Here is a 14,055-nt window from a genome sequence, read left to right on the forward strand (position 1 = left end):
TCATTCTGGTTTATCGTAAGTTTTCTCTAGCTGAATAGGAGGATGGCCTATCCTGTCGGCAGCACACTGTCAAGGATTCCTGATCTCGCCCTGCTGTGACTGTTGCTGTTATTAAATTACTGGAGAAAGTGGGGAGTCATTCAAAAACCCAAACAAATAATAACATTAATGAAACCTGTGTGCCTAAAACACTTTCCCCCCATATTTAGGCAAACAATTACAGAAAAGATGGCAATATATGAGAACTTCTGCCCCATGTCATGAAGAACTAGTATTTACTTACTATCCAAATTCACAAAAAGTTTTTAGCACGACCTTACAGCACACTTCATGTGCTTAATTAAAAACAAGGGCAACACTTTCTTTCTTTTCCCCACATTATTACTTCCCATAACCGCAGTACCTTAACACCAGCACTACAAAATATATCAAAACCTGCTAAAGGCAGGATGGAAAACAATGAATGTCCAACAACCAGCTGCATGGCACAAGCGTGGAGGAGAGCAAGGGACACATCGCTACTAATGGGTAAAGACAAAGCCTGCCTCCAATAACCCTTGCAAACAGCAGCCAGCCCTGGGAGCCTGGAAGCTAAATTAATTTCCAGTTCCTGGGGTGCCAATTACCAATACACAGAAGGGAATGCTGCGTTTTGCCACTCAGCTCTGCCAATGTTTGAAAATTGTCTGTATCTGAGAACCCACATTTTCCCTGCATTAGTCATTACGAGCACAAACAGGTTTTTTTCCTCCTTTTTCCGTCGACAGAAAAATCTGGTGCCGTTTTGAAGGTCTAAACAGGCGTAGCGCAGGTGCCCGGCTGGTGGACAAACCCAGTGCAGTGTCTGCGCCAGAGCCTGCCCAGGAGCTGGGGACCGGCCATCACCCACAGCACATCACCGGCCTGCGCCCGCCAACAGCCAGGGCACCGCTTTTATGGAGCTAACAGGGAATGCAAACCAACAGAACCCCAAACAGGCTACTGAAGGGTCCTACCCAGCACCCCCTGAAGAGCCCATCTGCAGCCCCAGCCCCGTCCTTTCCTCTGCCTGTCACCCAGGGCGTGATCTTCTGTTTCTAGGCATCAGGAAACTGGAAGAAGAAATGTGAGAAAGCTGGTGTAGGACACCACCACCACCACCACCTCGGCTCCAAAAGGTCCATGTGAGAGGCCACCAGCACCCAGGGCTGGACCGTCTCCTGCTGAGACACTACAACACTTGCTCGGCAATTACAGCATCTATTAAAAATACTAAAGGTGTTTGGGGTGAGGAGGCATTTAAAATCCATTACCAAGAAAGCTTGAAATGTCTCAAAAATGTAACCCCCTTCTGAACAGCGAGGAGACCTGCGCTGCAGTGCCTTGTGCAGCAGAGCTGCCACCACCACGGCTCCGTGCCAGCCAGCACTCGTGGCCACCGCGCCACAGCCTCTGCCGACGGCAGGGCAACTGCTGGCACCAGAGACTCACACAACTGCGTCTTGCCCGCTGACGGTTCGAGCTGGCTGGTTTTCATTTCTTATCCCTTTGACCAGTCTGCAGGGAGAAGGCACGTTGTGTCAATCATAAATGACAGGGCAAAGTTGTTTCGTCAAGAAATCGGCTACCACCGTATAATTAATGGCTACAGCACAGCATAAATGCACAGGAGAGACTGCTGGTCTCTGTGGCTTGTGTGAGTCTTGGCCTTTATGCTGAAAACGCTAGTCAGAAAAGATCAAGAACAACTGCATGGGGATTTTTAATCAATATCTAACCTGACAATAGGATTTGGAGGAAGATCATCCCATAAAACACAGGCGGCAGCACAGACTAATTGTATTTGCTTCCTATTGACCTGAGGCTCATGGGCAGAGCGCTCCGTATCCCAGGAACGTACTTACACGCCTCTGTAAAAAAACGTGAAAGTCACCCATTCGCCTCTGCGAACCGAAAAGCTCTGCCGGAGGCTCACGTGAAACACCGCCCTGCCCGTGCCCGTCTCAGAATATCAAAGTCATCTGCTGGGTGGTGCTGAAGCAGAAGACTCAAGACACAGAAACCACCTTCTCCCTCTCTCCTTCTGGTCTCGCTCCCCCTGACTCCGACGCAGAGCTGAACAGAAACATTGTGCAGATGTTAGAAAAGCGTCATCTATTCTTGGCCAGCTTTTTTCTCTCCGGCTGCATAACCTTGAGCGCATGATTGAAGGATGCCCATTTATGCCTGGGAGATGCTGTCATGAATCACAGACCCCTATTCCTCCCACAGTGAAGGCACAGCATGTCCTTGTTTCAGAATACCGGCATACTACATCCCCAACGAGATGTGCTGCATCACATTTTATAAATAGGCTCGTAAGAAACGTACTTCCCATCCACTCATCTCAATCCAAAGCAATTACCAGGGCAAAGAAGATGCTTAAACGTCGACAGGCACCCTCGGAACGTGAGCCAGCCAGACCTCAGGGTACAGGTAAGGATGCTGTGGTGCTGCAACACAACTCATTAGATAGAAGCTCGTTAACTGCCACAACAGCCAAGTCCAGCAACACTTGTAGGTAGGATGCAACAAACCAAAAAGCAATACAAAGCTTGCAAGATAAGAGGGATGATGTACGAGGGGAGAGCCAGCCCACAACTGCGCAGGACCTGGGACTGCCCATGGCCAGGGAGCACTCGGGCTCTGTGAGCACCACTAAGGCTGCTGGATAACGGGTTGAAATCATGGGAAAATTCCTGATGGAGAGATGGGTGAAGCTAGAAAATGCTCTCTCAAAGGTAATGGAAAAAGCTTTGCGGTTTGGGAGCGAATCTCCCTAAAGGTCACAGCCCAATTTTAGTTTGGAGCTCTGCAATTTGATTTTGCGTCATCTGTTCCTCTTGGGATCTAATAGGAAGGACTCTGCTGTCTGCCCTGAATTTCTTCAGAAACAGGGCCCTCCCTTAACATTTTCAGTTTATGTGAACACGTTTCATGAGCCGTCCCCCAGGGACTCCAGAAACCTCCCGGCACCCATATGGCGACTGCACCTGGGCTGACAGGGGGACCTGCGGCACCTTTTGGCCCTGGGCAGTGCTGGTACCTCCCCGAGCTCTTGGGGCAGTGGATGGAGGATGCTCCCACCCAGCCCCAGCCCCAGCTCCTGTTCTTCAGTCGGCAAGAGCTGAGGAACCAAGTGACCTGCTATCCTGCCCACTGTGGTCCTCCCTTCCTTCACAAGGATGCCCAGGAGAGACGCTGGCTCGGGAAGCACCGCCATGCCATGCCAGCAGTTATTCAGAGAGAATTCTGAGTTTTCTTTGGATTCCTGCATCACACCACACATCATGGGCACTGGCAGAGATGGATGCTGAACAAGGCGAGCAGCTGCCTGCCGCCCTGGGCAAAGGGGACCGTAAGTTTAGTGGTTTTGCGCAGCTCGGCACACCGAACCACGAACATTTAATGGCTTCTTTAGGCACACCTGCCCCCACTCCCCCTCTTTCTTCTGCATCCAACCATGGATGCCGGTCAGGACCTCGAGAGGCTACAGGGAAAAGTGCTAAACGTCTGTGGGATCAGTGCGGCCGTGCTGTGTTTTCAGTGGAGTCACAGCTTACCTCTGTGGGGCTGAAACACTGCTCCCACTGCTGCAGCAAAGCCTCTTCCCCTTTACTTACACACAGCATTTATAAGCAGAGGATGCAAACAGAGCCGAGACGCACATAAACATCACAGAGGACAGTGACATTTTGTGAATGTTCCCTTTGATTACATCCACGGTGTGGGCACCACCCTCTGTGGGTCGTGGGGTGTCTTTTGTGCAGCAGTGACAGCAACAGCAATTTCTTTTTTAATATGCACGTGCAATTGCAAAACCAGGGGCAAAAAGGCAATGCTTTCCATTTGTTTCTTGAAACAGATGTGGCTTCCCTTAGACCTGTTTGTTTTCAGGACTGCAGGGGTTTCATCTTTAAAACAGTTGTATTATTACAATATGTGTCAAACGCTCTGTTCTAACAAAAGAAAACAAACTGCTTTCACTTTGTAAGCAACAGTAACCAGTCAGTAATATAAACAGCTCTGCAAACATAAGGGTGAGCATCTTGGTCCAGCCAATGCCCACCCTGGGCAAACTCCCACACGTGAACTCCAGGACACCCACCGCAGCCCAAGGAGCCTGGTGGGGATCAGGTCACTACCCAAACCCTGCAGAAATAAAGAGGAAAACCGCCTGACTCCTCCAGGGGCTTCACTGTGCGCACAGCAACCAGAAGAAAAGTCACTGAGCAACGCCAAACCCCTCCATCGAGACTGAACGCCCCACTGGAGGAAAGCAGATCCCCTGCCAGGCTGGCCAGAGGGCTGCCCCAAACACAGCCACGGGGTGATCCTGCCCCACAGCATCGCACGCCGGTGCAGCACTCGGCAACCCGAGCTCCTGCGCCTGCCTCGCCTCAGAACAGAAAAGCACAAGCAAAAACCTAAACGTCTTCAAAATGGGAAAACCCAACCGAAAACCTTCAAAAAGTCTCACCTGAGCTGACTCTGTTCAGGGAATGTTTGAGCTGGCATCAGCTCTGTATTTGCAAGAGAAAATGCATCATCCCTCTGAACAGACACACACAGCAAAGAAAATCCACATCCCCTTGGGACACACCCGACACACACCCCACACACCCCCCCCCCAACGAGAGGCAGGAACGCCGACCTCCCCGGACGCAAACCCGGCCAAGCTCTGCCAGATCACCCCCGGGGCGAGGAACTTTTCATCATCCTACCTGCAGAAGCCAGTAGCACCTTCTGTGAAACGTGGGGATGATGGAGGAATGGACGTAGCAGCCGTACAAGCACTAGGGACACAAAAAGAGAGAAAGCAGAGTGGGGTTAGCGAAGGAAACCATCACCCGAGGTGGCGGCGCTGGGGACGGGAGCAGCGGTGTGCTATCCGCTGCAGGACGTCATTGGGAAATCGGCCCAGGCAACACCAAACACCAGATTCTAGCACCCCAATATATTTTTTTTAAACATTGCTACAGGTTACCGAATCTCTCTGCAAGCCCCCCGCCGCACCGCCACTCAGCTCCCCGCGGTGCTCTGATCTTTGCTTAGCTGCATTTTAACCTTTGCTTCAACATATTTTTATTTCCCAAAACACATGGCACAAATATCTCTTTTTCAATCGTTTATCACCTGGGTCTGTAAACCGAAAATTTAGGGTTTGTAAACTGAAAAAATTGCTGTCAGGTGATTTATACAGCAAAATGCCAAGACAGTTGCTTTCTTTTCTTCCTTTTTTTTAAATGAACTCTGCTTCTCTGATTAACTGAAAGCAGTAAGGCTAAGGAATTCCTTCTGCAGGAAAAAATCAAATTTCCAGTACGTTAAAACTTTTCAACACTGCTATGGGTTGGAAGCCAAGCCCAGCGCAAACCAAACACACAAAACTCTTTTTAATTTAAAAGATCCCAGTACAATTCCTGTCCACAAGATTTGTTTATTATTAAGAAAGTAATATTATTTTCTGACTCTGCTGGCTTTTAATATAGCACGCATGGGGGATGGGTGTGCACATAATGATATATTCTGCCATACTGAAGGTGATTAGTTTTCCTTAAATGTGAGATTGCAACAGCCCAGCAATCTGCTCGCAGATATTTCCCCTGGAAGATTGTGGGCCATGTATATTTTAGGCACACCAGTATTCTGCCATTACAGAAAGAAAAAATAAATCAATCCAACTGCAGGGATTTTTACGGGGAATTTCCTTTTTTGTTGTACTCCATCAATGGCATCGATGACGACTCTCACAACGAATGCGCACTCCACTCGCTGGCTGCCCTGCACCCTGCGGGGCGTCCTCACCGCTCTGGGTGCGGGCATCGCCACCAGGCACCCTCCCGGCAGCAGCGGCTGCAGGACAGGACTGCCCCGGCCAGACTTCAGCGAGACTTTAAACCACTGAAGTGGAACTTGAGCAGATGGATACTGGAAAAACGTATTGCTGTATCACCGTCCCAGTTGTCTCCAATACCTGTTTTTGCAGATACGGGTGCCATGGATCGAAGGCTGATGTGTGGCACTGAGGCTTTACCGGCACTGGTGGGGGTGACCCACTCTCAGTGCTCCAGGGACACCATCCACCTGGCCAGGTGGGACACGGCTCTGTCCACGCCATCCCTCAGCGCAGGGCGCCGGCCATTCGGCATGAACACAAAGGGGCCAGGAGATCTTCATTTATGCTCCTTCTGCCTGGAAGGCACCTCACAAAGCGCAAAACCACAAAGTGCAAACCCACTCAGAAACTGCAAACCCACCCAGAAACTGCAGACCCACTCCCAAACTGCAAACCCACTCCACAAGCAGCGAGCTCGCCCGCCCTGAGCCTGCTAGCGTGCCCCGCGACGCGGCGGGCGCAGAGGCGCATCGTCAAGCGCGCGCTTATCGGCGAGCACACGGGGAGGCTGGCGGCAGCGTCTCCTCCCCAAGATCACCGCTCACAAGGTCGGCCTGAATTAAAAAGGATTTAAGGACCGCTGGCTGCTATCACCGAGTTATTTTTAAAATACAAATGACAAAGATTAATAATGTTTTTAAATGTGTCAAGGGTACATCCCACACACAGGAAAAAAAGCAGGGAGGAAAAATAAGAGGGGGAAAAAAAACCCAACACCCTGCGGAAAATAATCCAGAGAAAAGCTTAACATTAAACCCCCACCGCTCAGCCTGGGGACAGGCAGTCACCATTTAAGATAATCCTTGACAGCAACTCGGGGCTGCACGGCACCCGGGGCTGCATTAAAAGGTTTTTCATGTTCAGTTCTGCTGACCCAGAGCGCGCCCTCCCCCCTCTGGAAAGCGGCTTGGCGGGTGCAGCATCTCCCAGTCCGACCAGCTTCCCAGCGAGGACAGGGAAACTGGTGCGGAGTGTGTCATGGGAGGACCCCTGTGACAGCTGGGAACATCCGTATCATCTGGTCCGACATATATCCATATATACACCGGCACCCCCCCACGGGCGTCCCAGCCCCCATTTGCTGTGAAGCCCTTTGAAACGCCACCTGATAACAACACACCCCCACGACAAGCCCTGACACCGAGCTGCCAGGCTCGCTGCATCCACAGGTAGGAACGCTGCTCCCCGTCTCCAGATCTGTCTCGCACATCATTCCAGAGGTGTCAATAATGAATTACATAAAAGCATCCCTCCTCCATGAAACCGGTTTTCAACATCTCAGCAAACTGTTAAGCAAATCCTAACGGTTCACAGAACTGACAAAGCATCCAGAATACAGATACAATTTTTTTCCAGTTTTCTTTTCTCCGTGCCTCCCCCCTGCCAGCAGCACGGCATGGGAATCTAGTTCTAGATGGATGTTTTGGGCCTGGATGTTCTAACTTGGGCAGCTGGGCTGAAGGAGACCCAGGCACAAGCCAGCCCCCCGCCTCGCAGAGACAGCGGGAAGCGTCCCCACGGCACCGGGCACTGGCACCAAGGGAGACCACGGCTGCAGAGAAATGCGCTGCGGCGGGAGACACGGACCCTGGAAACCCAGCATCTGGGAGGGAGACAAAACGAGTGATGGTGGCAATAAAACCGACATTAATTTACAGATAAAAAGGCGTATAAAAAAATGTTCAAGATATAAATAGAAACCTTAGAAAACTGAGCTTCGTTGTTTTGGAGGATTTTCAAGGTTAATGAGTTAAGCGCTGTTGGACGACGTAAAACCTGAGGTCTGACAGCGCGGTACGTGGGGGTTCACAGGCAGAGGGTGCACGGTGGCGATTTTCCTGCGCCTGGCTCCGCTGACCCCCGCCTCCGAGATGGGGTGGCGATGAACCCCCCTGCCCCGCACCCAGGCTGGGCCACCAAGCGCCCGGGCAGTGGCGGCCGGCTCGACACACCACGCTGCAACTAATTAGCAGAACGGAATTACCTCCCTGGCTGGCCTTAGGAGACAGGGAATCAGGGCACACTTAATGCCCCTAGCTAAAGGAGTCTTTAAAATGAATTCTTGCTCAAAACACGCAAAAGGGGTTTCATTAGCTGAGTTTTCTTTTTTTCTCTTCTTTTTTTTTTTTTTTTTTTTTTTTTTTATAGGAGAGGTAAAAAATGCGTAGGGCTGTGTGTCTGTGGCTATGTTAATGCCAGGCTGGGCGCTCAGCCAACGCATTAAGTGAAATCGAATTCCTGAAACCAGCTTTAATCAGCAGATTTTTAAGGTTAGAATGACTCTCTCCTCTGGAAGGCTTGCCAAGGTTAATTCTGTCCTGAGCAGGCTGAATTAATGGGCTGGACAGGGGAGAGCATTTTTTTTTCACAATTCTCTCTTAAGTTTACAAAATCTCCAGCAGAACAGAAATGGCATTTCTGAACCATCTGAGGAGAAACGCCACTTCAGCAGCTTATCGATTTCTGGTTTGAGAACAGAGACCGAGACGTGAGCGGCCGCCACTCCCGTGGGAGCCGGCAGCACAGCGGGTCCCCCGGCGAAGCCCCTGGCGGCACCGTGGATGCCGCCCACAGGGATCGCTCCCATCCCTGTTGCCATGGCAGGACCGGGATGCCCACGGCGGCGGCATGGTCCAGTGCTAGAGCATCGGCGCCCGCAGCCGCGGTTTGGGGAGGGCTGTGCTCTGTGCGAGCCGGGGCTGGGGGTGCAGGGAGCCCGGCGTCCATCCCAAAGCCCTGCGGTGGTGGTGGGTCCCTCTGGGGGCTGAGAAACCAGCCGAGAGCAGCCGTGCAGGCAGCTCCCCCTGAGCATGAGATCCATACCTGCCCCCAGACGTTCACGCTACACGCATCAACTCTGCAGCCCCCGCGCTGCTCCTGGGGAGCCAAGCCCTGCCAGCTCTACTTCATCTCGCACCTTTTTAAAATCGACAGATAATTAAAGAAAAAAGGCCCTTCTCTGGGCAGAGGGGGAGAGCTGTGCAATTACAACTGCCTGCCCCTCCATTTATATGCAGTCCACATCTCGCATTATCAAACTTCTGAAAAGTGGAGGGAGGGGAAAAAAAAAATCAAAGTATTAGTGGATTTTTTTATCCTGAGCATCTTAAAGTGATTGTGGCTTATTTAAAAATAATACAATAATGCTGAGGTGTTCTCCCTTAACAAGAACACCTTGGGAATGGGAAAAGGAAAGCAAGAGTATAAAAAATTCAAGATAGGGTTGGACAGGCTTTGAAATTCTTCTCCCTGGTGAGTTACACTAGTGGATATTTAAAAAAAAAAATAAAAACTGCCTAGATTTTGTTCAGATTTTCACACTGAATTCCCAATTCCCTTAATAAGAAGCTAAATCAATCTTTAGAGAACAAATCACATAAGACCTGTGGCTCTAAATTATTAAAATATACTTGAGTAATTTTACGGTGTGAGGCTTCAACTTCCAAAACCCCAGCAGCCTGAAGGCATCACCGACAGGATCCGTACAGGTTTTGGGGGATAAAGCATGGGGGGGGCAGGCAGGGATGGACCAGGCTCCCTGCTGGGTGCTGCACCCTCCTGCCACGCTGCCCCTCCCAAACAGCAAACCCCGGGGATGTCCCCTTCCTCCCAAGAGACACCGTGCTGGCCTCCCTCTCCCCCTGCCAGCAGCGTTTCGGATCCATCTTGTTTCTTTTGGAGAGGGAGGAATGAACCTGCGGGGAAAGGGCACGCGTTCCCTGCGCGCACCCTCCCTGTGCGGGATTTGCACGGGAATGCCTGAACGAACAGTCTCTTCAAACGAATGTGTGCATGGCAACGGCAGAAAACAATGGCCCAAATAATGGAATCAGTCGACCAGACAAGTGAAATCCAAAACATGGTCTAAAAAGAATTTAAAAAAAAAAAAAAAGAAAAAAGAAAAAAAGCAAAATCACCCAAATAGGGGATGTGAAATTCCTTATGAAAAGGTTCCTGAATAAAGCGAATGCACCTGCAAAAGGAAGGGCTGCTGCCTGCTGCGGTAGGAGCCTGAAGCCCACGTAGAAATGGCCACCAAACGCCCCAAGGAGCCCAACACAAGGGAAGCATCATGCCCTAAGATCCGCCGGGACGTGCACTCCGACACGGGCTGGCCTGAGCCATCCCGCTGCCCCGCGCCAGCGGGGTGTGCAAGGCAGCGCTGGGAGCTGCTGCTGGTGCCGGCCGCCCTAGAACTGGGCGCAGCGCTTCCCACAGCCCGCAGCAGGACCCCTGGCAGGAACGTGATGCCGATGTTCAACATCCAGGGACAGGGACAACGACCACTTCAGTGGCCTGTGACACCGGTAGCGTGGGAGGATGGAAAGCCACTGCCACCACCCTCGGCTCTCGTGGTGGTGCTGAGCAGCACTCACTCAAGCCTAGCAGCTCATCGCATCCCCGTTACAGCACCGCACTGCGCGGGATTGCTCCTGTAATTACATCAACCATTGCAGAGCTTCTCCCCCAACTTCCATCAGGGAATAGCATAGTGCTTGCAGCAGCAGCACTGCCACCGTGCATCCCGGGAAAGCCAACCGAGGCGTTAGGTTCGTTCTTCTCACCATCCTGAGGACAGGGCATGGGTCTCCCAAATTAGCAGCTGTGCCTGAGCCCAGCTCTGCTCTCCCCAGCCCCGCCGTCAGCTGCACAGCCATGCACCGCCCTGGCACGGGCACAGCACGGGAGCCGCAGCCCTGCAACAGCATGCAAGGCTGCAGCTGGCACAGGTTTCTCAGACGTGGTAAGGGAAAGTGGAAAAGCAGCTTGTCGGTTCTGTCGGCATCCTCCAATGCAGTAACCTGCGTTTTGGAGACACCAATCAAAATGCAACGATCAAACCCACTCTGCCATCCCTGTCACAGGTACTTCCATCACCTGTTCACACAGACACCACTGTTATCCCCTTCTTCTCACCAGCTTCTTCGCATCCCAGCAAAGACACCATCCAATCTTCCCAATACCGCTTTCCCTGGTTTTCATACAAATCATGATCAGAAAAACGTGTTAAGTTGTCCATAGTAATACACTTCTTTTACATGTACGAGTGATTTTCCATCTGCATCTGTAACAAGCACCCACAAAATTCTCTGCCGATCTTCTCCAAGAGGGCAGAGCGCGGTCAGAAAAGCAAGGCGACTGAAACCCTCCAGTCTCTAACGTGAGCTGCCTCTTGGCCACTGCATCAGCAAGCATCGGAGAAACCCCTCAGATTTTATGTGTCACCTCTCTTTTCAGAGAGCGCCAAAGCAAGCACCCTCTGAGATCGGGTTATCTTGTAGCAGATGGTCCTTCCTTCAGGACGGGGTTGCTGGAGCCACAGACACGTTCCAAATCCATTTAAACATCAGATTAGGCTCGCCCCTGTCAGCCGCAGGAGCTGGGAGACGGCAGCGGCTCCCGCCTGCTCCATTAATCAAAATTCAGTGAGAAAAGCCAACGTGCTGCTATAAACCCCCCTGACTCGATGCCAACACCACGCACGGGGAACCTAGTGCCATCAATCTTAGTTTTCCTCCCCTGGCAGCGAGATGTGGCTGGGGAGGGGGGAGCAACAACGGGGGCTTGGCCAAGTGAGCGGAGAAGCAGGTTCTTGACAAGTCTCGGAGGGCAAAGCGATGCACAGTGACACCAAGCTGATGGGGATGCAACAAGAAACCGACCTCAACGTTTCCCCGTACAGATTGGCGCTGGTTTGGCTTTTTAAAAGAGGGAGGTGTGGTGGCGGCTGGAGCCTGCGGCGCTGAGGGACCACCGGGGGGGCAGGCGGGTGGCACCCGTGGGTCTTATTTTGATCTACAACAGGGAAAAGTGTCATAACACAGGGAGGCATCCAAAATTTCCCGTTACTGCAGCAAATCTTCAACTGAAACACTGCTAAACACGTTTTCTCACTCCTGATCTCAGCCAAACACAGATGTTAGGCAGGTCGTGTTTCGCCCCAGCGTCTACAGGTGGTAACTTTGGTTCTGCAAAGCGCAGGAGCGATGCTCGGCTCTCAGCGCTGGGCTGATTCACACGGCTGCCTTTTAGCAACGTCAACAGAACTTAAACAACTGCTCGTAGTTTGCCACTTAAGCTGTAGCCCAAAAACGAAGGCTCGGGTTCTGCGGGACTCTACAGCCGGCACGGCTGCGGCACTGCAGCACGGCCTCTCTGCAGCACCGGGGCACCAGCTGCTGCTCAGGCACTCAGCCTGGGGCAAGAATCTTGGTTTTAATCCTACTGGATCTTTTTCTGGCGTGTTTGAAATGCTCCTGATGCCCTTGGTGTCACCAGCAGTTACAGCTAGATAAAGTTTCTGGATTGAGCCCAGGGATCTCGTTGGATGGCTAATCGCAGGAGAGGTTACCGCAGCCTCAAAATCTAGAGCCAAGCTCCATTTGTTGCAGGACCTTGTCACTTCTGGTAGCTTTTGTTACCAAATATTGTTCTGTTTACCTCAGGAGTCATTAGAAAGCAATTTTTGAAATGTTCAATATTTAATGAAATATTTAAATGTTTAATGGGTTCTTTTTCAAACCCTGTTTTCCCTCTGTGGAGTTCTGAAGTCACTGCAAGGATTGCGGGTTTTAACTTTCTTACTGTTAGAAATGATTCCTCTAACGACGTCAGCTAATGGGCAGAACTCTGCATATATGGGTACCGATCTTCAGTGCCCCAAATTCCAGAATTTCTATTTTATGCCTGCAGCCCCACACTGTACACCTGACAAGACGTGTCCCCCCGTTCCCAGTCTGACCCTCAGACCTTTCTTCATGGCAGCCCCCTGCACAGACTGCAGCTCTTCACTCGAAGACTTCTCACTCAGATCCCCGCGAATGACTCCTGTCTTTGGCACACTTCCCTGCCTCTTCCTTATATGCGGGAAGGAGAGCAGTCCCTAGAAAGTGATGTATTTTAGCATCTTCCCTTGATTTTCCCAGTGAATGCCATTTTCTTTAAGTCTACTCTTTAGCCTCTCTACGTATTGTGTTGATGCATGAAAAAGAGATACGCTAAACTGCGTTACCTGCCTAACACTGAAGGACAGTGACATTTTTCCTCTTTAACATATATGAGGGGTTTTTCCCTCGTCCAAAACCCGCAGGTCTGGGAGTGTGGTGCTGCAATCGCTGAGGCTGGCTGCGCAGGCGGCACGGGGTGCTACATTGCAGGGAGAAGCGGATGGGGGCTCGGCAGTTCCACCCTGGCAGAAGGTCCCGCTGGGTTCCCACCTTCCCTGTTAAGATGCTAACGGCGTGTGGCCGCTCCTCCCGCAGGACGGGGCTCAGTAGCCACAGCCCTGCCCACTGCCTTGTGCGGCCGGGCACCACTGGATCCTTTCCACCAGCCCTGCCGCCAAGGAAAAGTTACGCAGGAACGTGATGATGAACCCAGCGACGCTGTCATGCAGTGAGTTAAATTATTATTTAATCATCATGTCAGTAACGGCATTTTCCAGCCTGCCCAAACCTCTCTTTTCTTCATGCTGGCAGCCTGTGCCTTCAGTCAGAGCGTTTACCAGTACTGTCCGCTGGCTCCTGCATCCTCCAGCACTCACCCACCCATCTCCCACCTGCAGCTCCCCAGCAAACCGCAGCCCAAGGTCGAGCCTTCCTGCAGGCTCCTCTCATCCTGTGCAAGCCCCCTCCTCTCCCCATCTGAGGGTGCCTGGAGCCGGACCCAGTCGCTGCCCCGTTTGCCACCGCCAGCAGCATCACCACAGAGAGGTTTGCCTGGCTGCGGTGGCGAGAAGCACGTTGGCTCCTTGACCTTCCAGCGCAGACTACAGCCACACGCTACGCACCAGCTATCAAACTCTTGATTTTTTTTTATACTGGTAATTCTTTTAATAAGAATTCTTTAAATATTTATGGAAAGAAATGCATGAGGTCGGTTTGAGAGGAAGCGACAGCTATAATCTTGGCACGCTCTGCAGCAGTCCTGCCAGCCGCTCTGCAACAAGAGCAACGACTTGCAGAGCCTCCCGATCCCGCGGCAGAGAAACTTCAGCCCTGCTGCAGCTGCTGGCAATTCTGGGCCTGGCTGCAGCGTGGCGGGGCTTCAACACCCTTCCCAAGTCACCTAACCCACGTCCTGCAGGACGTCATGGTATGAAAAGCGCAAGGCGCTGTTTCTCCCGAAAGTGAACACTA

At 51.7% G+C, this 14,055-nt stretch overlaps 1 protein-coding gene across 15 annotated transcripts in view; it reads right to left on the reverse strand.

Annotated features, from left to right (window-relative positions):
• The window catches only part of CAMTA1 (calmodulin binding transcription activator 1), a 323,364-nt gene that overhangs the window by 134,048 nt on the left and 175,261 nt on the right, over positions 1–14,055 (reverse strand). For 14 of the 15 annotated variants that reach the window (XM_037379737.1, XM_037379724.1, XM_037379725.1 and 11 more), the window contains one exon: positions 4,743–4,814. In XM_037379737.1, the coding sequence (XP_037235634.1) occupies positions 4,743–4,814 (72 nt within the window). Of the gene's footprint in view, positions 1–4,742; positions 4,815–7,901; positions 7,906–14,055 lie in introns of all 15 variants that reach the window. The other variant, XM_037379732.1, reaches the window with a different exon arrangement.

This window comes from Falco rusticolus, chromosome 3 (assembly GCF_015220075.1).
Source record: "Falco rusticolus isolate bFalRus1 chromosome 3, bFalRus1.pri, whole genome shotgun sequence".
NCBI classification, from domain to species: Eukaryota; Metazoa; Chordata; class Aves; order Falconiformes; family Falconidae; genus Falco; species Falco rusticolus.